At 55.9% G+C, this 20719-nt stretch overlaps 8 protein-coding genes across 8 annotated transcripts; 4 read left to right on the top strand and 4 right to left on the bottom strand.

Annotated features, from left to right (window-relative positions):
* Positions 1–879: 879 nt before the first annotated feature.
* DICSQDRAFT_143132 (EF-hand) lies at positions 880–2192 on the top strand (the record flags this gene model as incomplete). The annotated part of the gene is made up of 7 exons (XM_007360953.1): positions 880–1159; positions 1462–1502; positions 1563–1596; positions 1675–1839; positions 1903–2005; positions 2062–2116; positions 2172–2192. 7 exons carry the CDS (start codon positions 880–882, stop codon positions 2190–2192), a joined length of 699 nt encoding a protein of 232 aa, XP_007361015.1.
* Positions 2193–2979: 787 nt separating this feature from the next.
* DICSQDRAFT_50258 (acetyl-CoA synthetase-like protein) lies at positions 2980–6071 on the top strand (the record flags this gene model as incomplete). Its single annotated transcript, XM_007360954.1, has 13 exons — positions 2980–3088; positions 3166–3180; positions 3330–3614; positions 3679–3769; positions 3884–4071; positions 4128–4345; positions 4404–4682; positions 4750–4865; positions 4986–5191; positions 5246–5352; positions 5416–5711; positions 5815–5901; positions 5987–6071. The coding sequence occupies 13 exons, from the start codon at positions 2980–2982 to the stop codon at positions 6069–6071; spliced, it is 2082 nt and encodes a 693-aa protein (XP_007361016.1).
* Positions 6072–6401: 330 nt separating this feature from the next.
* DICSQDRAFT_97197 (MFS general substrate transporter) lies at positions 6402–8896 on the bottom strand (the record flags this gene model as incomplete). The annotated part of the gene is made up of 11 exons (XM_007360955.1): positions 8244–8896; positions 8100–8157; positions 7931–8044; positions 7757–7880; positions 7546–7699; positions 7321–7481; positions 7240–7265; positions 7138–7184; positions 6790–7076; positions 6655–6736; positions 6402–6578 (listed from the first exon to the last, which is right to left on the bottom strand). The coding sequence occupies exons 1-11, from the start codon at positions 8541–8543 to the stop codon at positions 6402–6404; spliced, it is 1530 nt and encodes a 509-aa protein (XP_007361017.1). The 5' UTR covers positions 8544–8896.
* Positions 8897–9125: 229 nt separating this feature from the next.
* On the top strand, positions 9126–10477 carry DICSQDRAFT_131973 (uncharacterized protein). Its single transcript, XM_007360956.1, has 3 exons — positions 9126–9413; positions 9528–9784; positions 9857–10477. The coding sequence occupies exons 1-3, from the start codon at positions 9178–9180 to the stop codon at positions 10039–10041; spliced, it is 678 nt and encodes a 225-aa protein (XP_007361018.1). The 5' UTR covers positions 9126–9177; the 3' UTR covers positions 10042–10477.
* A 145-nt stretch (positions 10478–10622) lies between these two features.
* On the top strand, positions 10623–11205 carry DICSQDRAFT_165461 (uncharacterized protein; the record flags this gene model as incomplete). The annotated part of the gene is made up of 3 exons (XM_007360957.1): positions 10623–10693; positions 10766–10898; positions 11086–11205. The coding sequence occupies 3 exons, from the start codon at positions 10623–10625 to the stop codon at positions 11203–11205; spliced, it is 324 nt and encodes a 107-aa protein (XP_007361019.1).
* Positions 11206–11605: 400 nt separating this feature from the next.
* On the bottom strand, positions 11606–15777 carry DICSQDRAFT_165462 (uncharacterized protein; the record flags this gene model as incomplete). The annotated part of the gene is made up of 13 exons (XM_007360958.1): positions 11606–12161; positions 12216–12276; positions 12331–12457; positions 12512–12586; positions 12655–12818; positions 12874–12962; positions 13017–13117; positions 13177–13250; positions 13305–13628; positions 13687–13870; positions 13926–14016; positions 14067–14623; positions 14683–15777. The coding sequence occupies 13 exons, from the start codon at positions 15775–15777 to the stop codon at positions 11606–11608; spliced, it is 3498 nt and encodes a 1165-aa protein (XP_007361020.1).
* A 276-nt stretch (positions 15778–16053) lies between these two features.
* Positions 16054–17527, bottom strand: DICSQDRAFT_50002 (uncharacterized protein; the record flags this gene model as incomplete). The annotated part of the gene is made up of 6 exons (XM_007360959.1): positions 16054–16120; positions 16175–16329; positions 16379–16823; positions 16876–16976; positions 17035–17166; positions 17258–17527. The coding sequence occupies 6 exons, from the start codon at positions 17525–17527 to the stop codon at positions 16054–16056; spliced, it is 1170 nt and encodes a 389-aa protein (XP_007361021.1).
* Positions 17528–17743: 216 nt separating this feature from the next.
* Positions 17744–20717, bottom strand: DICSQDRAFT_77516 (uncharacterized protein). Its single transcript, XM_007360960.1, has 14 exons — positions 20633–20717; positions 20480–20578; positions 20362–20417; positions 20231–20303; positions 20164–20173; positions 19980–20106; positions 19771–19928; positions 19688–19714; positions 18912–19635; positions 18778–18857; positions 18501–18721; positions 18156–18447; positions 17970–18106; positions 17744–17907 (listed from the first exon to the last, which is right to left on the bottom strand). The coding sequence occupies exons 1-9, from the start codon at positions 20684–20686 to the stop codon at positions 19346–19348; spliced, it is 894 nt and encodes a 297-aa protein (XP_007361022.1). The 5' UTR covers positions 20687–20717; the 3' UTR covers positions 17744–17907; positions 17970–18106; positions 18156–18447; positions 18501–18721; positions 18778–18857; positions 18912–19345.
* Between the last annotated feature and the right edge of the window lie 2 nt (positions 20718–20719).

A 20719-nucleotide genomic window follows, 5' to 3' on the forward strand; every position in this document is an offset into this window, starting at 1 on the left:
TGTCCGGCTCGGCGTTCAAGGAGACCGCGGCCTGTAGGCGCAGCTGCAGGTCATATGATTTCGCCGTACGCCCGAGATCTATACAAGATAGCCTTTCCCTTCTTTGTCTCGGGCTCGGACAGAGAGGTCGCGGTCAGGGTATACGCGCTGTTCATGAGAAAAGAGGAATACATAGGGATTGATGAGTGGGCAGAATGTCTGCTTGACCTCACGGTCAGGCCTTGAGAACACTTATCTCTCCGACGTCGAGCGAAGCCAGTGGCCAGAGGGCTTGACGGCGGCTGTGCCCACTCTACCGACGGCTGGCCATACGTCATAGATCTTCGCGAATACAATTGTAGCCACCGCCAGGCCGCATCTCCCGAAACTTGAACGTCCTCGAAACCTCCGTTCTGCACTGCTGCCGGGGCTACAGCAGGCTCATCCTTACAATCACGGTCCAAGCTAGACACCAGGTTTGTAAATGTGCCATTCAGAATAGACAGTGTGTGGGAGAAATATTTACATTACATACGCACTGCGATCAACTTCGTCCGCTGACCTGATTTAGGCGCTGGGTCGGGGTACGGTGCCACAGCCATCGCGGACGATGTCGACAAGCCCGAGCCTTGGGGCACCCAGATGGAGCGCAGGCACTGCAGGAAAGAGTCAGCGCGGCTGCGCATCTCCGCGCGGCAGAGATGCAGCACAGAGAGACACAGCCCGGTGAGGCTCTCCTGGCCTGGCAGAGGCGGATTCATAAGGGCGCCAACTGCCTAAGCCGGTGTCAATCGGACTCCCCTCGCGCCTTTGACGTCGGCGTCCGCCCCAGTAGCCAACCTCCATACTCATCCGCATTCTTCGCACACCGCCGTCCCTCTCTCTCTCTCTCCTACCCTCATGTCTGTCCGCTACGGTACTCCCAACCGCACCCCGTCGCACGCGTCGCACTACGGGCATCAACAGCGCCCTCCAAGCACACAATATGGTGCCCCGCCACCGCAGCAAGGCTACTACGCACAAGGACATGCGACTCCTGCTCCCGGATACGGTGCCCCTCCTCCTATGCAAGGTCCACCTCCTGGGGCCGATCCCCAGCTGTGGCAGTGGTTCTCTGCAGTCGACAGCGATCGTTCGGGAGCGATTAGCGTTACCGAACTCCAAGCCGCTCTCGTGAATGGTACGTGGAGTACCCACGCTCGCCATCGCTGATCTGCGTTAGATCGTGGCTGATCGCGGACTCGAATTTCGCAGGGAACTGGACGAGTGAGTTTCACTGAGTGTTGCCTGAAGCTCGCGCAATGGCCGCGGGGCTGCCGCATGTGCATCTTACCACATACCCATGGGACATGCATTCCACAACCTACTTGGGAGAGATGCCCCCGGGTGTGCTTGCGACCGCCGCGTATCCGATCAATAGACTTCAGACTGCTCTCTGTTGTCGCTCTGGCCCAGTGAGATTAACACCCCTGATTATTACAGGGTTCGACCTCGATACCGTAAAGATGTTAATGTCCATCTTCGTGCGTGTCCTCACTTCTATACCACCCGTAAGAGCGGTCCAAGCTGACCTTGTTTCGCAGGACACGGACCGTAGTGGCACAATTGGGTTTAATGGCAAGTCGATTTACGCCCTACCTTCGACTGCGGCGGACAATGTGTGCCCGATGTGCTGAAACCCTTTCCGCTTCCCAGAGTTCGCCGGGCTGTGGAAATACATCCAGGACTGGCAGAATGTCTTTAGGCACTTCGACCGAGATCGGTCTGGGTCCATAGAAGGAGCCGAGCTCTCGGAGGCCCTGCGCAGCTTTGGATACAACCTGTCGCCCACGCTCCTGTCACTGCTCGAGCAGAAGTATGGTAAGTCGCGATCTTGTCGAATGTCAAGAGATGACTCGAGCGTGCGCTCAATCTCTAAAGTAGCTTCCGGTCCTTCTGACCGGTACGGCCCACCACCTGGCATCACGTTTGACCGATTCGTTCGGGCATGTGTCGTGGTGAAGACGCTCACAGAAGCATTCCAACGGTATGTGCACGCTCATGTCTCGCTTATCTGAGCGGAGATTCACGATCGCACACTAGGGTTGATACGGACCGTGACGGATGGGTCCAAATGAACTACGAACAATTCATGAAGGTATTTACGGTCACACATCGTCCAGTCGTGCTAAGCTCAACCCCCTTCACCCTAGATTGTGCTCAGTGCACCTTGATCCCGTTTTTCTGTGGAATGCTCCTCCCTTTAGGACCTTTGCGCCACCGCTTTGAGTCTCTTCGCCGATGACCGCCATGACCATATTGTATTCCCCCGAATGTAACTCGATTCGCCCAGAAGACTGGAGTTATGTGCGCTCCTGGACTAGAAGAATGAACTTATGCATGTACAATGTCATATCAGCCCAAGAGTTGTGTAATACCTGCCCCTGCTGGACTCGTTGATCGCTATATATCTCTCTTCGGGAACGGTGATGTTGAACCGTCAAATGCCGGAGAGTTTGACGTTGATATGATGTTGATGATGTTTGACGGCTCCCACTTGCTTCCCCGGAACTGTGCCTACGCGTGCCTACGCAAGCGCACCACGACAAGCTCTTTCAAGTCGCCTGGGTTGCGTTGCTGGCATACTTGTTCTTTTGACCGCTGGCCTGCTCTACGTACGCAAGGCGAGGGATTACTCTCTAGGTTATTGACCGGACCGTCGCGTGCGTAGTGGCGTCTTTTCACATGCGCACGCTCACTCGGACAATGCTAACAGCCGCGCAGAGCTGGGAGCCGGCCACAGGAGACGTTGCCGCAAGGGGTCCCATCAACACGTAGCTTGGGCACAACGTTCAGCCACTATTGAGCTCCTCCGGCACTGCGATACCTAGAGACCGGTCTTCTTTCGACTCGTTCCGCTGAGGTGAGTGCAACGCGGCGTCACCAAACCCCAACGACTTGACCCCATATCTTTCTTTTCCTTACCTCCACGTCCACCTTTGCATACCCCCGCACCGCAAGATGGCTGCTGCATCGAAGTTTGCATATCTTCCCGTCCCGCTGCCTGCGGACGCCAATTACAAGAAGCAATGCGTGGAGGTACCCGGCACGAAGCGCCCTGGGCAGACGGGTATGCTTTCTTCTGCCGTCGTCCACGTCGTGCGAGCTGACGATGCAACCGGTACCGCTATCCTTGGCATCCAATAGCGCACTATCGGTCATGTACGTACTCTTTCTCCGAGTTACCCTCGATGCCGCCCACAAACGTGAGCTCTGACTGAGACCTTAACGCTGATTCGTCCCTCCCCTTGCGTCACGCTCACCTCTGCCTCCGAACTATGTTTGCCCCTCTTATTTTCCATTGACTTCAGCGTTGCACCCGTTCGTGACCCTCAAGACGCCGAACGTGTTCACGAACCTTCTCGAGATCTTCGACGAGGGCTACCGTCGCTCGAAGGGCGGGCCGTTCCTCGGCCACCGGCCGGTCATTTCGACGGAACCGCTCAAGTACGCCAACTACCACGTCTGGCAGACGTGGCCGGAGGTGGATGCGCGCCGTCGCGCTCTGGGCAGCGCCTTGCACAAGCTCTTCCAGGAGGGCACGCTGGGCGGCGGGGACTTGCCTACGGTCGGCATCTGGAGCAAGAACTGTCCTAGTGCGTGTCATGCGAATGTCGGGTGTACGCGTCCCTGATGATCTTCATGTTCTCCGCGCGACAGACTGGCAGGTAGTCGACCTATCATTGCAAGCCTATGGCAAGGTTGGCGTGAGCTTGTACGATACTCTAGGCAAGGATTCCGTAGGTGCGTCGTCCGCGGCTCAACAGCATATCGCCGATGCTCATGTTTGACATGTGTCTGTTCAGAGTTTATGTGAGCAAGACCTTGTGCCCTGCTCTTACCCATCATATTGACATAGTTTCAGCATCAACCATGCCGAGTTGACTGTCATCTTTGCTACGCCCGCGCATATACCCGCTCTGCTGAAGCTGGCGCCGAAGTGCCCGACTCTCAAGCTGGTTGTCGCCATGGATGACCTCACCGCGCAGACGAAGAGCGTTCTATCCGCCTGGGGAGAGACGGTCGGTGTGCAAATCAAGGAGCAGTCGGAATGTACGTATCATCTTATCTTTTCTTAAACTCTATCAAAGCATTGATCCTGTATTCAGTGGAGGAGCTCGGCCGTGCCAACCTAATCCCTGTGCTCCCGGCCACGTCTGAACAGATCGCGACCATCTGCTACACCTCAGGGACGACTGGCCAGCCGAAGGGTGTCGTCCTCACCCATGGCTCGCTGGCGCAGGCCGCGCATGGCTACATGTACCAGTTCCAATTGGACAACGAGACCACGCTTATGTCATTCTTGCCTCTTGCGCACATCTACCAGGTCAGTCTTGATGAATCCGTATACAAGTCAGATCCTTACCCGAATACCATCGCTGCAGCGCGTCATGGAGCTGGTCGCGATCGGCATGGGCGCGCAGATTGGTTACACTACCGGTGATCCCCTGCAGCTCCTTGAGGATCTTGCGATCCTGAAGCCACATATGTTCCCGTCTGTCCCGCGTGTGATCAACAGGATTTACCAGTCCGCAGTAGCCACAGGGACCGCGCCCGGCATCAAAGGCGCGCTTTTCCGTAGGGCAGTTGCGACTAAGCTGTACAACCTACGCAACCATGGTCAATTCCACCATGCGCTATATGATCGCCTCGTCTTCCGCAAGGTCAGAGTTTGTATGAGATTCACCTGGCTTACAAGCTAATATACCACTTTGTTCATCATCTTTACAGCTGGCTGGTGTCCTTGGTGGCCGATTACGCATATTCACGTCCGGTTCCGCGCCCATCAGCGCCAACGTTATGGACTTTATGAAGATTGGCATTCTCAGCGAGGTCATCGAAGGTACGTCTTGCGCATCGTCGCCGTTTGATCCACATTGTGCTAACTTGTTGTTTCACAGGGTGCGTAGTCATAGCCAGAACAAATAGGATCGCTCATGATTCGACGCCGTTCAATCGGCTGCTAGGTACGGAATGACGGAGAACTGCGGCAGCTTCGTCCGGACGTGGTCGTACGACCCGACGTCTAGCGGGACCGTCGGCTCGCCGCTGCCAAACTGCGAGCTCAAGCTCGTCGACGTGCCCTCCATGGGCTATTCTGCGGAGGACAAGCCGTACCCGCGCGGTGAGATCTGCATGCGCGGAGAGCAGCGGTTCTCTTACTACTACAAAGGTAAGACATACCCATCGTGAATGTGGACTTCGCCCGCTGACTGGCTTGCCATAGACCCGAAGAAGACCGCCGAGACCATTGACGAGGAGGGATGGCTGCACACCGGTGATGTTGGTGCCCTTGACGATAGCCTCCGCCTGAAGATCATCGACCGCGTCAAGGTGAGCTACCAGTCTGTTACGCGCGCGTACAGCATTGCCTCATCAGAACACCGCGTGATACAGAACATTATGAAGCTCGCCCAAGGAGAGTACGTCGCACTTGAGAACATAGAGAGCATCTATGGCGGCAGCCCCTTCGTCGCGCAGCTCTACGTTCACGGCGACGGCCTTCAGTCTTACCTCATCGGCGTCGCCGTCCCGGACCCCGTACAGTTCGCGGGGCTCATCTCTCGCGTCCGTGGCAAGCCTGTTGCCCCAGAGGACATTGGGACGCTCAGTGAGGCAACGAAGGACCCCCAGATCGTCGCCGCGTTCCTCGCCGAGCTCCAAAAGCAAGCGCAAAAGCACCAGCTCAAGGGGTACGTACAACCCCACAGGCTTCCTTGCACCTTTTCCCTTGGTAATAAGGTTTCTTTGCTGACATACCACGCCTTCGCCCCGCCCGGTGCGCCGGTGATACAGTTTCGAGCAGCTCAAGCGGATCCATTTGACTCTGCAGGCGTTCACTACCGAGAACGGCTGCTTGACGCCGACCCTGAAGATCCGGAGGTGCGTTCGGCTGCCGTTTTACGTACGAACCTTGTTCGCTAGAGCTAACTCTATCTTTCCCCTTCTTCTTATGTCGTGTCTGCAGGAAGGAGACGTACGAGTTCTTCAAGGGCCCGCTCGATGCGCTGTATGCACTCGGCGAACCCAGCCGCGGCTCCACCAAGCTATAGATATAGATGCCGCTCCAGCGCGTTCTTGGAAAATATCCTAGACTTCCCTTCTCGTTATCAAGGCGGAGCTGTAATCTACACTTGCTTAATCGGCCCCAGGCTCTAGTCTACATGCAACAGCGGGAAAGTGTGTCAAAACCAATGTCTAGGGCTGGAGGGCAGATGCAAACAGGGATGGTTGGTGAAGAGATGGAGAACGTGGTAATAGAACAACAAACAGCAGCACTACACGGCAGTGACCCATTCAAGTCTATCTAAACACCGCTGTACAGTTTGTTCAACCAGCGAGCGTGGAGCTGGTTAAGCCGTCGGAGGTCAATGGCTGCGAGCTCATAATGGGGCGGGAGTCCGTCTCCCTTCGGCGATGCGGCGCGAGAGGGTGGTTCCGAGGAAACAGATGGTGGCCATGACCATCACCCAGAGGTACCGCAGGAGGATAAACTCATAGCCGATAGAGAATGCAAGCAGGGAGCTCGCGAAGGCGGGGCTGAAGGAGCGGGAAAGGCACTGTGAGTAGACGGTGAAACGGAGGACTGTCAGCTCGTTCCTAACGGAGTGAATTGATTGATGGGCATATGCGCACCATTGCGAATTGGGTGATGCCGTTCGTTACGCCCAGAGATGTGGGGTCCGGTGCAGCCTCCTTGACAAGAAGCATGCTTACGCTGTGGAACGATGAGCGTACTATCCGCCGTTCGATAGTACTTCGCCCACTCACGAGAACGCCAGCGCGGCAGACCGGGATATCGCTAGGATGACGCATATGCCCATCCACACGAACGCCATCGTGGTCGGGTCGAGCATCCCCGTCGCTGGGTCGACTGTGCCCATGCGGGCGATGATGTTCAGCCCCGGGAGGAGGACGAAGCAGAAGGGCCAGAGGCCCATGCAGAAGTTGTACATCCTGGCGTGGTCGAAGCGGCGCAGAAGGTAGGGCATGCAGAAGAGCTGGAGGGAGATGGAGACGCAGCCCGATATTGAGAGCGCGTACCCGATTTGCGTGGCCTGGTATGAGATGAAGGGTCAGCGCATATGACGCATGGGGTAGTGAACGGTGATGGCGTACGTTGAATGCTAGGCCGCCTTGAGCGATGGACGTGTAGCAGAAGAGAACTGGATACAAAACAAGGTTAAGAACAGTTCGATCCGTCGACACCGATAGACGCACCGAATGTGACATCGAATCCCGTAGCACTGGCATGGCGATCAGCAACAGCAACGCAGTTCCGACGCGACGTACTGAACTCACATGAACGACAAGCCGGCACCGCTGAGACACAACGCACGGACGAGGGGAATGCTTAACAAATACCGGATAGTCGCAGGCTGTGGGGGCTTCTCAAACGCGCCGCCATGGCACTCAGACATCTGAATGTTGTCCTTCTGTAGCCGTCGCTTCGAAGGCAGCGTCTGTTGAAGGAATACTATGATGAACACTTATATCTTCAGCCTACTACGATCATTGTATGCGTACCTCCCCAAGGTGAATGTAGCCGTACAAACATCCGGCCCATGCGATGACAGCAGCCGTAACACAGGGCAGTAGGTATGGGTACCGTCGGAAGAGTGGTGTGTCGAACCATGAGAACTTATCTGCGGGGTTGGACAATAGGCCGCCCATAAGAGGACTTGTGCCGAACAGGGTGAGCTGACGCTCGAAATGTCCGTGATAGATACATGCTTACCCGATAACAGCACCCAATGGCCAGCATAAGCCATATAGTGAGAAGGCGATAGCTTGATTCGTGGAATCGGTGATCTCTCCGAGGACAGAATGAATCACCGCAATATTGCCGGAGAACAGTCCACCTATGACCTATCAGGGGACGAGACCGTAAGAGTTGCCCAAGCTTGCTCACTCAATGACCGTGCAAAAAGTACTCCGCTCAACGTGGATGACAGTCCCATGCATACCGTCGCAATGCCAATTCCCGATATCCCAAGCAGGACGATAGGCCTACGGCCGATAATATCTAATATGTGACTATGAGGTCCAATTGAGTGGTCGGACGTTGCGGAAATGCGTACCGGATAGCCTGGCCCACTGGTATATGGACAGGACTTGGGCGACAGCAAAGCTGCTCTCCTACGCATTAGCCCCGACGATTCAGCGTCGTTCTTAGACACCTTCCCAGTTGGGGTGTGATCGCGTTAAGCGACATGTCAACGTACCACCAGTCCGCTGTAGAATCCAATCTTGGACGGGTCCTCGGTTAGATGGAGATGTGCCATCATCTCGTTCACGTAAGGGAAGATCTGTGTGAAAGCGATGGGATCGACGAGCCGGACGGCGCACAGCGTCGCGAGCTGGGCCTTTGGGATCGGCGTGGATTTGTCCCGCCTGGTCGACTTTTGGTTTTCGAGGGCGCTGTCGTCATTGAGGACATCGTAGTCATCGAAAAGGCGGCGGGCCTCCTCTTGTGGGAGTTGTGAAGGGCCGAGACCGCTGGAGGAATGGCTGTCGATAGCCATTGCACTGGCACCTGGTCAGGTCGGGGAGGGCAACGACGAGAGAGAGGGCAGCATTGGGTGCCTGGGACAGCAGCGGTACATATAAGAGAAATGGAGACTTCTGGGGTTCGTGATTCGCAGGGAAACTTGACAAATCATTTACGTCGCTGTATGCGGCTGCCGTTCACGGCGCTCGCGAAAGCCTTCCCCGGAACACCACTGACCTCAACGAGACGTCCAGGAACCCGATCATACCTACCACCCCGCACGATCCACTGCTCCTCTGCATACAGATGGTAACGACGGGGGTGGTCGTGCGACGGATGAGGCCGTCCTTGGTGCTGAGCAGGTGCAAAGGCCTTGCCAGCTGTCGCGAACCGGATGCCCGTTCGAAGAAGACGGGCGGGCGTACAACATTAATAGCAGCTTCTGCGCGCTTGGCGTGAGTGCGGGAGTTTCTCGGCCCAGGCCCTTTGGGCGGCGGTCCGGGCCTTCCGCTCCAGCGTCCAAGCAAAGACAAACAGGACGAGTGGCGCGAGATGTGGGGGAGGGCCCAGCGGTGCAGCGATCCAGGCCGGATCATTCAACGACGCGACCTTGGTTGTGAACCACTCGGACCCCGCCCTCACGACCACGAAAACATATCGCACTCGCCATGAATTTTAATACCAACGACAATCTGGTCCTCGTCGCCCCACGCCCCGTTCGCCTAGCGGCTGGTGCCGCTCCTTTCCCCTTCAACGCACCTATCGCTCATCGCCCCCGATCCCGCGCCGCCATCCTATCTGCTGCCGCCGAAGCCTTCGACCGCTTGAAACTGGTCGAGGACCACGCCGATCAACCTACTGAATTGTCGGAGAAAGAAAGATTGTCTCCACGCCCGTCGCCCCGGTATGTACTCCGAATCTCATATCACGGCTGACCGATAAGATCTTGCCTACTACCGCCCCCTGTCATCGTCTCCTTGGCTTCATGTTGCTGAACGTATGTCAACACAACACATAGGTCGACTCCTGCGGAAGCTCTTGAAGAGTTCCTTTCCATCTTGCAGCACCCGGGCACTATCCGCTTTCAGCCCACTTCTCCCATCCTCCGCGCGACTAATCACAATACGCACTTCTTCACCTACCGCCGTCAGACGCCATGCAGCTTAAGTCCTTCCCTTCCCTCTGAGGGGCTCGGATTGACTATCGGTGACCATGCTGATGACAAGGAAAACGAGGGTGTCACTTACCCCTTCAAGCTTCTGGGTAGCTCTCTAGGTGCGCGTTATGAGGCTGCGCGTCTTCATATACAATCTTCTCACCGCAGCGACCGTCGATCTCGTACATCAGGATCACCTGTCTCTCGCACGCAGACGCGCAACCCCTTCCAGCGCCACTCATCTTACGAGAGTAGCGTAGCTGCATATCTACGCCCGTCGTCAGCCATGTCTCCTTCTCCCACCTCGGCGCTGTCGCCCGCGGCTATTCCGCTGCCGCTACCCACGCCTGACGAGATGGAATTCGAGACCGCATAGACACATGTATCGGATGGCGTCAAACTGCTTCTCTTCGCTGGTGCTGAGGCCTCCACTCTGGATTGCTACTAGTCCTGGGGCTTCAGCCATCTCCTCACCACTGCTGTCGTTGCTCATTGTTACCTTGCAGCATCAGTAGATCCCCTCTCCACCATCCTCGTCCCTGTGTTCATCGTCCCTGCTTAAAAGGACGTTACCTTACGATCTTTTCCTATCTATTATCGCATAGCGTTTGCGAGCGTCGTGATATCCTGTATTGACTCCCAGACCTCGCCTTCCCTCATGTACCCTCAAAGTAACTTAAGTAGTATTGTTCCTCGGATTCTCGTAGTGCATCTTCTGTGGTATATCGAGTCAGGAGACCTTTTGTGTCGTACGTACGTGTCGGCAGTGCTTATAGGAAGTGTACACCACAATGTAATGAATTCTACTTGGCCTCACATTTGTGTCGATGTGCGGGGACAGAACGGGCTTCTTGCTACATCAGGGCTAGACTGCACGCACAGTCCGATGAGCGCTATGTCTATGCTTCGACTTGCACTGCCTCAACACGTTCCCCATGCATCTTGGCCGGAGCGTCGATGGCCATACGCCACCGTCGCACCCATAAGTCCCAGCCCAGCTGGTTCGACAAAGTCTTTCCTCCTAACCGGTGAGCCACGTCGACCTTACGGCTGTCGCCAATCTACGAGTCCCAGCCGCGCTAACCGCCTCGTCCTTCTAGTTCCAAGGAAGCCCGTCCAGGGCCCCCCAGCCCCGCCGCGGGCTACGCGCTCATCGCGGCCTCGGTCGCGTTCCTGCTCGTCGGCTCCTACGCCGTCTTCTTCAGCGCGCTCGTCCCTGTGACCGGTGTTTGGGTGCGTGTGCGTGTTTGCTAGCGGTGGACGCGCCGTTCTGTCCTATTCTATCCTCGGGGGCAATAGCGGCTGACATTGTTGTCGTTCTCGGTCTCGTTGTCGTTGTCGGAATCCTATCCCTTGGGTTCCTGGCGCGCGCGAACCGACCCCTCCCATTCCCTTCTTATCTCCCATCCTGGCCATGAAGCTGCTGGACGTGATGGCGCGGGACACGCACTACAAGTACCTGGTGATCATACTCATCTCGTCAGGGACGGGCTTCGTCATCGCGAACTGGGTCGGGTGGCAGTACTACCGGAACTCGTGAAGGCCGATCTCGATGGGCCCGATGCATGTATGTGTATAGGTGCTTGGATGGCTTGGGTACCCGGAGGTTTTGGCCGCACGGGTCCCGATTGCCGGCTTCTTCGTCGGCTTCGCTCGCTTGGGCTGCGGATTCTCTTGCGTTGTACTAGCCTCGTTGTTGCTAGACCGGGCTATCGGACTCTCGCACGGATGTCGAGGATGAGACATACGATTACGACTACATTGCATAGCTTGCATACAAGACATAGCCAAAACGACGTCCGTAGATGGGTGCGCGGTACTCGAGACAACAAAACCAGACAGCATATCGAGCTGACAACCAAACGCAACTGAAAGCAATAACTTATAACAAACAAGACGAACGGTCCAGCCAGAGACTCGAGAACTCAGGAATATTTTCTTCACAAAGGCTCTGGCGAATACGTGTGTTCCGTGGGTGCCCGCGACCGGCGCCGCACCTCCTTCAGCTCCTGCCACAGGCTGCTCCGCCCGCGGTTCGACGCGACGTCGCCCGCGATGCTCGGCGGCGCGCTCTTCGGCGGCAAGGGGCGGACGTCCTTGCGCCACGCCGAGATCCCACCGCCATATGCTGGCGGTGCGGCGTCCGGCTCTGTTTCGGAGGGGCTGGGGTCCCGAGGGATCGTCCGTCGAGAGCTGAACTTGGGTCGCTCCGGAGAGCGAGGCTTGCGTTCGGGAGAAGCGGTGTGGGGTTTGTGGGCAAGCAAGCCTGCGACGCTCCCGCGCGGGAGGTTGGCGGAAGGTCGCGCGAATGGCGCCCTGGACGCACTCGACACGGGGCGAGGAGGCTCATCTGCTTCGTCCTCTGTGGGGGTCGCGGGTCGGATAGCGCGCCTTGCGGGGAAGACGTTTCGTGCGCGGGGTGCCAAAGCGGTTCCGCGCTGGGCCACCGCCGGCTGCCTTGGAGCAGACGACAGGAGTTCGAGGTAACGGGCATAGCTAGAAGAAGTTTTAGTATCGCAAGGGGGACGAGAGCCCAAGTGCGTGGCGTACTTGATGGCCTTGTGTTCAATTTTCTTCTGTTGGGCCTTCTTCCATAGCGCGAAGGCTTTGCCTGAGGCAGACGATGAGTCTTTGATGCCAGGATTCAGTACACCATCAAACTTACCAAGCGTTTTGCGCCGATCCATCTCTCGCGCTGTTTTGGCCTGCAAAGCTTGAGGCATGAGCTTTCGCCATCTCTCCCAATGCTTCCTCTTGACATTGTGGTTGTAGACCTTCACTGCCGTCGGAAGCTGTGATCTCATATCAGCGCAAGTCTTACGTCCTTCCTCCAAGTTTACGCGTACCAGGGATTTCTTCTTCCATGCAGTGAACGCACGAATGACGAGGTCAGTCTGCTGTTTCTTGATGAACGATTCCGCCTAGCATACTCAGTGAGCATACATTCCAAGCCTCAACGACCCTGTCATATGGAAGCATCAAGACGTACCAGAGGTTGTAGACGGATGTCCATGTAGCGCTCGCGCCACTTGTCGAACGTACTTGCGACAGTCATGAGCTTGAACTCTTCTTCTCTCTCCTGAAGTTGCAACCGGCGATGTCTAGCCTTCCTCGCCGCCGTGAGCCAACGAATAAAGAACTTGCGCATGTTATCTATTGCAAATGTGAGCAAAGTTACCGGAAGTGGTGTGATACCTTCGAAATTCACCTGCACGCTTAACATCCTGGTAGCTCTCCATGAGACTTAACTCATGGACGTGGCGCCTGCAGACAGCTTTCCACTTCTCGTATGCTCGCCTGCGGGTAAGTCATCAGACTGTGAGTTTGAGATTAAAAGGAGAGAATACGGACCAGACAAGGGCCTGGTCACGATGCTGGATCGTCTCGAGCTCTCGGAACTTGAGGTCCGCGACACGAGATATCCAATGCCGCAAACTGTTCGTCATGATTCCCTAAGGTATGCATTAGTTTGAGCCATCAGACATTGAGGGGCCCTCAGCATGTTACTTACCTGTGCAACTCGCGCTTTCATCTCTTGTTCTGCGAGTCTGAGAAGTCGCTGTTGCCTCGCGCGAGCATACCACGCTGCAGTCACAGTTTAAAGGGTGCACATAGTCACACTGACAACGTAAGATTTACCTTCGAAGGTCTTCTTGGTCGCCCGCAGCTCGAACTCCTTGAGCTTTTTCTCGCGCCGCTTCTCCTCGACCTTCGCTGTCCACATATGAAGGCAGCGCCGCAAGAGTAAATACTTCCGAGCGATCTTCGCTTGCTTCACCATGCGTAGACGTGTTCGGAGCTTCAGGCGCCAGGCGAGCATCATCTTGTACTGCAGATGCATTCGATCGAAGTGGACGGCGTATGAGAGCGCGTTCTGGTGCGACTGGTGCACCCGGCGCCATCGCTGGAGCGCCATCCCAGCGTGAAGAGAGACGGAGCGCGTCCTGAACAGTTGCGCCAGCTCTGCAGGTTATATTGGCGGATGCCCTACGACGCGCGATGGTGATCGGGGCTAGCTCACCTTCTCGTTCCCGCTGCGCGTCCATGTGCTTTTTCCAGACAGCCCACGCCTGTCTCAACAGACGCATTGCTCTGACGCGAGTCAGAAGCTGCCCGCGCTCATGAGACTTCCAGATACGCATAATGGCTCGGATTAGGACGGCATTCCGCCTTGTGACATGTTTCGCGGCGCGATTCTCCATTGCCTGCGTACCCATGAGCACGACGCTTGGACTGACAATTAGACTTGGCGCAACTCACTCGTATTCGCGCTTGCGCAGCCTGCCATCGACGAAGGGCGTGCTTGAGTACTAGCATATCGTTGAATCGCTCGGCGACATGATATTGCTCGCTGCACAGGATAGTCAGTGTGATCCTGCCTAACTCAACAGGGATGCTCACTGGTTACGCCTCCAAACATCCATAGCATTGGTCATGATGCGCAAATTGACACGCGCAGAGACGGTTTTCTCCGCAACACGCATATCCGTTCTGTGGCGCCAAACATCCCACGAACGATTCCTCAACTTTTCGTCCTGCTCATGCTCAAAGTGATCCGCCGCGGCGTCCAGCTCGTCCAGTTTGCGCAGCTTCGCCTTCCACCGCTCGAAGAACCTCGCGAGGACCTTGCGGGCGAACTGCTGCTCCGCAATGCGAGAAAGATAGAGCTGGCGCCACCTTGACCACGTATCCTTCTTGAGGCGCAGCTCGTCCCGCTCGCGCACGGTTCGCATGCGCACGCGCATGTCCTCGCGCCATTCCAGCTGCTTACGGTGGTGCTTACGATCCTTGCCCTTCTGCTTCCACATGTAATAGAAGCGCACCAGGCAGCGGCGATCAGACAGGGCGGCCACGTGGGCGCAGAGTTCGCGTCGGTGGGCTGTGCGAGTCCTCCAAGTCAGGAGGGAGCGGCGAAGGACGAGGGAGTCTCGTGCCGCAGAGATCTGTTCGCCCGTCGTCTGCATATGCATGCATGAGCGTGATGAGTGAATATGTCATTCCGTACGGGGCGACGTACGATAATCCATTCGTATCCCTGCTTCCAGACTTCGTAACACCGTTCAACAAGCCGATCATTGTAGAATTGCGCTGCAATTTCCTCGTCTTGTGCTTCTCGAACCCTCCTGAACGCGTCGTCCGGGTCGACTGCGCCACTCCTTCGTTCCCTCTGAGGCAGCGGAGCGGGCTGTTTTGGAGGAGCCTGTGTGGGCATGGGTGGGGAGGGCTCCCGTGGCAGGCCAATTCTCCTCACAGATATAGGCATCTCCCTTCCCTTTCCCTTATCCTTATAGGATATCGGAGGGTGCTCATCGCGCACGACCGCACCGTAAGAGGGAGGGATACTCGATGCTTGCGTGGTAGTTTCTGCAGTGGTTTCTGCATCCCATCGCCCGACGGTTGCTGTCCGTGCGCGGGCCGCCAGTCTGCGAAGGACGTCCGAGGGATTGGCTACCGACGATGGAGGTCCAGTGTCAAGACCTAGGGAGTTGGAGGAGCCCACCGTAGCAGGTGAGCCAAACCGGCGAATAGGTCGTGGTGTATCGTGACCGTTCGTGCCCTGTATCTGTCTGCTGAGTGTAGGTTTCGCGGAGAAGTCACTTGCAGCCTGCTCCGTGTCATCTTGATGGGAGTGTAAAGTGAAGGTATCAGGCTCGCGGAGAGCGTAAGGCATCTTCGCAGGTTTGGCAGTAGGCCGTGCGGGAGTAGGCGTCGTTCGCGAAACACGCGTCGTCCTGCCTCCTCTTGCAGTATTTCCGGCGTTGGAGACATACCCCTGTTGATCCTTTACCACGTTCCACTTGTCCGCCCAGTTCTTCCCCTTCAACGTGCCAATTTTCAACAGCTTGCCATAATAGACCACTTCATTCTGAGGATCCAGGCCGCGCTCCTGCAGGACATCGTTATATGCCTTAAAGACGGTAAGAAAGGTGGAAGCGGTTGCGGGTGCGCGACCGATGACTTCGTCTATGAAGTCGATCTCCTCCGCTGAGAGCCCGATGAGTTCTGGCGCGATGAGTGGGTGGGAATCATCAGTGAAATCAGAGACGCGTGACGATGGTCCAGCAGCAGGTCGAGGAGGGGGCGAGGCGCGTGAGGGGCGGAAGTGAGACATGGCCAGCTCAGCGTCGCGCGAGGATCATGACCGAGCGGAGCGGGGAACAGTAACAAGAGCAGCACGCTGTGGCTGCACCAGCCCCGCGTCGCGCGCGTCCGACACGTGACCCTGTCGGACCCTGGCGGCTACTACGACACTCAGGCCGGAGTCCGCAACGAAGATCCAACTGTAGCCAAAATGCGTCATAATACAAGTGATGCACAGGTGATGTTACAGGACGTAGATATAATAGTACAGTACAGGATGTCCGCGCCAGCTAAACCAACTTCCCACTCAGAAATATACGCGCAAAGCCGACTGGATGGTCGACTCGGCTGGACAATACGGGCACTTCACCCGACTATATGCGTTCATGAGTGGCTGTACATGAGGTGGGAAGCGCCATAAGACGTACCCTCCCGGCTTGCTTAGCTTCGTCAAGCTGTCTTTGGTGATTACATGCCCGCAGGCTAACATCATCGGCGGATTGGCCTCCGTCGACTGTTCCTTCGACACTGGGCAAGCAAAGATAGAGTGATACCTGTTCTCCGGAGGCAAGGGTATCTCAATCTGTGGTGAGATTAGCATCGAGGCACTTCGTGTACCCATGCGCAAAGACACTCACAGGAAGTTCGTCTGTCTGGCTCCACTCGCTCTTGCGCTCTCGCATCACCTTCCGTCCCTTCTCGATGCGCGCCAATGCCCCGCCACCACCAATGTCAGCGATGACACGGAGCGGCGCTTGCCTACTCATACCGAGGTCGGCGCAGTATTCGGTGGCAAACATGCTCTGCAGGTCAGAATGTACCGAAGGGTCCGCAAGGTCCGCGTATGGCGACGTCAGCAGCTTGCTCAAGGGCAGATACAGCACGCAGGTCAACAGCCTCTGCACTTCTACCCGGTGGCGATTGAAGAAGGGGGCAAGGTGGGCGTGGGAGTACGCGAGTGCAGCATTGATGTCGGGAGGATGAGAGAGCACCAGCCGGAGGTATTGGAACCGATGTAGGTGGAATTCCAAGGAGGAGTTTCGCTTCTGAAGGAATTCTCTATGGCAGTGAGCCCACCTGCAGGCGGATCATTAAGAAGGAGTGAGGAAGCAATTCAGCAGGAACGCACTCCAGAGCCGGAGCTATATCACCCTGCCGCAAGGCAGTCATAATTCGGTGCAAGTCCATGAATTGCACTCGATGCTCAGGCGATATAGTGACATTCGATTCCTATATCCGCATGAACATGTCAGAATGCTGTCATCGAATTAGTAGCAACCTGACTTACTCCGAGAAACGTCTCTGCTGTCTCAAACCCCCCTGTCCGTAGGAAATGCATCGCAATGGTGCGCTCGAGGGCGAGCTTCGCTTCTGGCGACTGAAACAATGGTTCGTACGATGGTAGTGGGTTCGTGAATTTCTGCAGCAACCCATCCAATTAGTACTCCCCCTCAGTTATGCAAGTCCGGTGGATCCTGTGCATAGTGAACATCACACGAAACCTCACACACCTTATCCAATGCTTTCCCGACCTTCGCAAGCGCATTGTACACTTCCTTCTGCCTTTCGTCAATTTCCTTCTTCTTATCCTCTACAGTCTTCGCAAGAGAGAGTAGCGTAACTTGCGACCCCGTACCGTTCTGGAACCGCTCCTTCGCGTTGCGGAGGGACTCTAAGAGGGCGTCGAGTGACTGGTCGATGGAAGGGGCCTTCGCCTTGCCTGCGGGGGCACCTGAGGCAAGTTTCTCTAATCTCGAGAGCTCCTTCAAAGGGCCGTCCATAGTCGTGTGAGATAGTGTTAGCACGAAGACCCAGCCGAGTCGGTCGTCGACTCGTCGTTGTGGCACGAGCCGCAATCGGCGAGGGTCGGCGCAGGAAGGAGCGGCAAGGCCGGGGCGGTCGATTATGGGCGCCAAGTAACCATGGAACACCCACCCCTGCTCTTCTCTTGCACACTGTTCAAAGACTAAGTTCCACCACTATGCCATGCTACTATGCCGGCGATGAGCTTGGTACTCTCAAGTCCGTCTCATATGCTTCCGGAGCCAACCCGAAAGAATGGAAACCTATCACTACGGTGCTAGTGCCCGGCGGCTCCTCTGGTCGGTCTAAAACTGTTCAAAAGCTTGCTTTGCACCGTGCTTCGGACTCGAATGCTCTGGTACCTACTCTGCATTGCTTGTAACCTATCTATGTACTCATTTTTGCCTTGCTCAAGAATAGCTGGCGGCAGTGCATGCAGATGGTTCTGCTGTAGCCTATAACATCCAGGGGAACTCCCAGCTTTCGGTAATGCACGAATGGACGGAGAAGAAGCTGAAGGAGGGTCAGAGATTCATCGGACTAGCTGCATCGGAGAGGTATGTCTCATGAACTAGCCAATTCACTCTCATGCTGAGTTTCAAATAGTGCAGTGTACTCGTGCACATCCAATGGTGCTCTGCGCGTGACAAAATTCGGGCAAGACGGTTCTGAGCCTTCCTCTTCCGTGACGAGTTTGCCAATGCGCTTATGCGAATGGCGTCTTTCTCTGGACTCACGTACTTTTGCGTACGGTGGAGAAGAGGTGGAATTGTCGCTTTGGGACACGGAAAATGCGTTCTCAGAGAATACGGCTGCTGCTCAACCCCTCTCGACAGATTCCAAGAAAAGGAGGCGTGGAGACCAGCTGCTGCCGGGCGAGCTATGGCGTGCCAAGAATGTGAGTCCTCAAGCACATGTTCTACCTCCCCTGATTCAAGCCAGAACATACAGGTCCCCAACGATCACCTCAGTCTCCGCCACCCCGTATACAACACCGCTCTCACATATCTGCAAGCCTCTTCTAGCCATGCTCACCAACACCTACTGGTTGGAACGGCGAACGGGAGCGTGAGGCGGTATGATACGCGCGCTGCACGTAGGCCAGTGTCCGACTGGAAGGGAATCGGCAATGTCGGCGGCATTGGCACTGTCGAGAAAGGCATCTACGAATAGTACGTGATAGGTCCCCAAGTATCCATTGGCCACCAGACACTCACGGTTATCTCAGCGAAGTGTTTGTGGCAGATCGCGGCAGTACGTTATCGGCGATGGACCTCAGGAACGGACGGGTGATTTATACCTACAAAGGTGGACATGCCCCATGCGCCTTCACCACAATACGCTAACTTGAGTTCTGCGCAGGCATATCGGGCGCCGTTACGTCCGTTGCACCAGCGAGCTCTCTTATGGCGTCAGCCTCGCAGGACCGCTACATAAGGCTCCATTCGACATTCGGCCCGCCTGCCGAAGCAGGGCAACAGCAAGAGCAGAAGGGAGACGTGCTAGAGAAGACGTACATGAAAGTCGTGCCCACCGTCGTTGTCTGGGACGGCGCAGTCGGTGCGGAAGGCTTGGAAGCAGAGCGGGAAGAGAACGAGGCCGAATATGAGGTCTGGGATGGGATGCAGGCAGCGGAGAGCGACTCCGAGGACGAAGGGAATGGCACTCGGCGTAAGGAGAAGAAACTTCGGACCACTTAGTCGCCGACGGTGGACGTTCAGAAAAAAGTACACTATTCAGCTGGCATTACCCTATATAGATACATATACTGTGTAGTCCTATGCATGCCGTACGATCTACCGACCTCCGATGATGCTCTTCCAGTTGTGCGCCTTCTCGAACCCATTCCGACCGAACTGGTAGTCGATGAGGGTTTTCTGTATGTCTTCCCGCGAAGTCATCACGAAGGGGCCGTACTGAACGACGGGCTGGTCAAGGGGCTCTCCGGCGACCAGCACAAACTCGGTGCCATCCTCGGTCGCGGTCAATTCTGCGCCATTCTCCCCTGAGTTTGCAGACAGAACCAAGGTATAAAACGACGGATGGACCGTGGAGTCGGATCCGACCTTGAGGCCACCTTTGATAACTGGAAGTATGCGTCAGAATAGAGCGTAGCTCAAAGGGACGTCCCAACATACTGTAGATAAATGACGTCCATCCAGCGGCTATAAATATTCAGGAATCAGTCTTGATGCAAACAGATTCTGGACACTGCACATACGGATCTCCTGGAAGATAGTCGCTTGTTTCTTGAAGATAACATGGAAGTACCAGCAACCTCCGAGTGGCCGGACAGGGGACTCCACGCCATGGCTCTTCCCGCTGATGACTCGAACTTTTACAGGCCCATCTTCGCCCTGGGGGAACGCCTCGCGCACTCTGCACGGGTGATGAGTCCACACGGATTCCGCTAACGGACGTAATACATACTGTTCAGGATCGAGTTCCTGGTAGGTCGGGTCAACCATCTTGTACTCTTTGGGAAGGTCTACCCATAATTGCAGCCCACGAGGCTCTGGAACACCGTCACCAGAGACTGGCATCTCTGCGTGTATGACTTCAAGGTTCCAACGTTAAGCCTACATCAAGAGTGCATGAGCCGTTGCCTACTCACTTCCTTTGCCCTGTGCAACACAGCGTCAGGAAAATAAGGATCATATTGGGCATAGCGGAGAACCTACTGCACACATCCACTGCACACCCCCCGGCCTGATTTCGCCTTTGTGACCAGCTGAGTCCTCATGGCGACTTGACCTGCGTTCAAAAAAGAGTCAGACCTCTTCGACCTGGATTTTTCATCATTGGAGCCTACCCCTCAAGCATATATGTTACGGTGGCCTGGCCTCGGTGAGGGTGATCCGGGAAGCCCTGCAGATCATCATACAGCATCAGCCTGTCGTTGCCGTTCGTAACTCACAGCATACACTCACCGCTCCTTTCGATATGTGGAAGTGGTCGAGCATGAGGAAAGGCGTGAGGTTCCTCAGCTGGGGCGTGCCAATTGACCGTCGTACTATAGCTCCAGCACCCTGCAAGCACCTACTGTCAGGACCTGTCCGGATGTGACAAATCTGATAACGTACCTCTTCGGTCTCCACCGAAAGCACCTTCTTCACAACGGACCTCGACGCCGACATATCTGCGTTTTGACTGAGTAGACGAGTTGTTGC

The sequence above is a fragment of the Dichomitus squalens genome, assembly GCF_000275845.1.
Source record: "Dichomitus squalens LYAD-421 SS1 unplaced genomic scaffold DICSQscaffold_2, whole genome shotgun sequence".
Lineage (NCBI taxonomy): Eukaryota > Fungi > Basidiomycota > Agaricomycetes > Polyporales > Polyporaceae > Dichomitus > Dichomitus squalens.

Excerpts from the sequence above, each read along its gene's own strand:
- DICSQDRAFT_77516 (XM_007360960.1), bottom strand. The coding sequence starts at position 20,686 with ATGTCGGCGTCGAGGTCCGTTGTGAAGAAGGTGCTTTCGGTGGAGACC. Across the intron at positions 19,929-19,979 it reads CAGGAACTCGATCCTGAACA|AGTGCGCGAGGCGTTCCCCC; the intron begins GTATGTATTACG and ends TCACCCGTGCAG. Across the intron at positions 19,636-19,687 it reads ATGGACGTCATTTATCTACA|TTATCAAAGGTGGCCTCAAG; the intron begins GTATGTTGGGAC and ends GCATACTTCCAG.
- DICSQDRAFT_131973 (XM_007360956.1), top strand. The coding sequence starts at position 9,178 with ATGAATTTTAATACCAACGACAATCTGGTCCTCGTCGCCCCACGCCCC. Across the intron at positions 9,414-9,527 it reads TCTCCACGCCCGTCGCCCCG|GTCGACTCCTGCGGAAGCTC; the intron begins GTATGTACTCCG and ends CACAACACATAG. Across the intron at positions 9,785-9,856 it reads GCTTCTGGGTAGCTCTCTAG|GATCACCTGTCTCTCGCACG; the intron begins GTGCGCGTTATG and ends CTCGTACATCAG.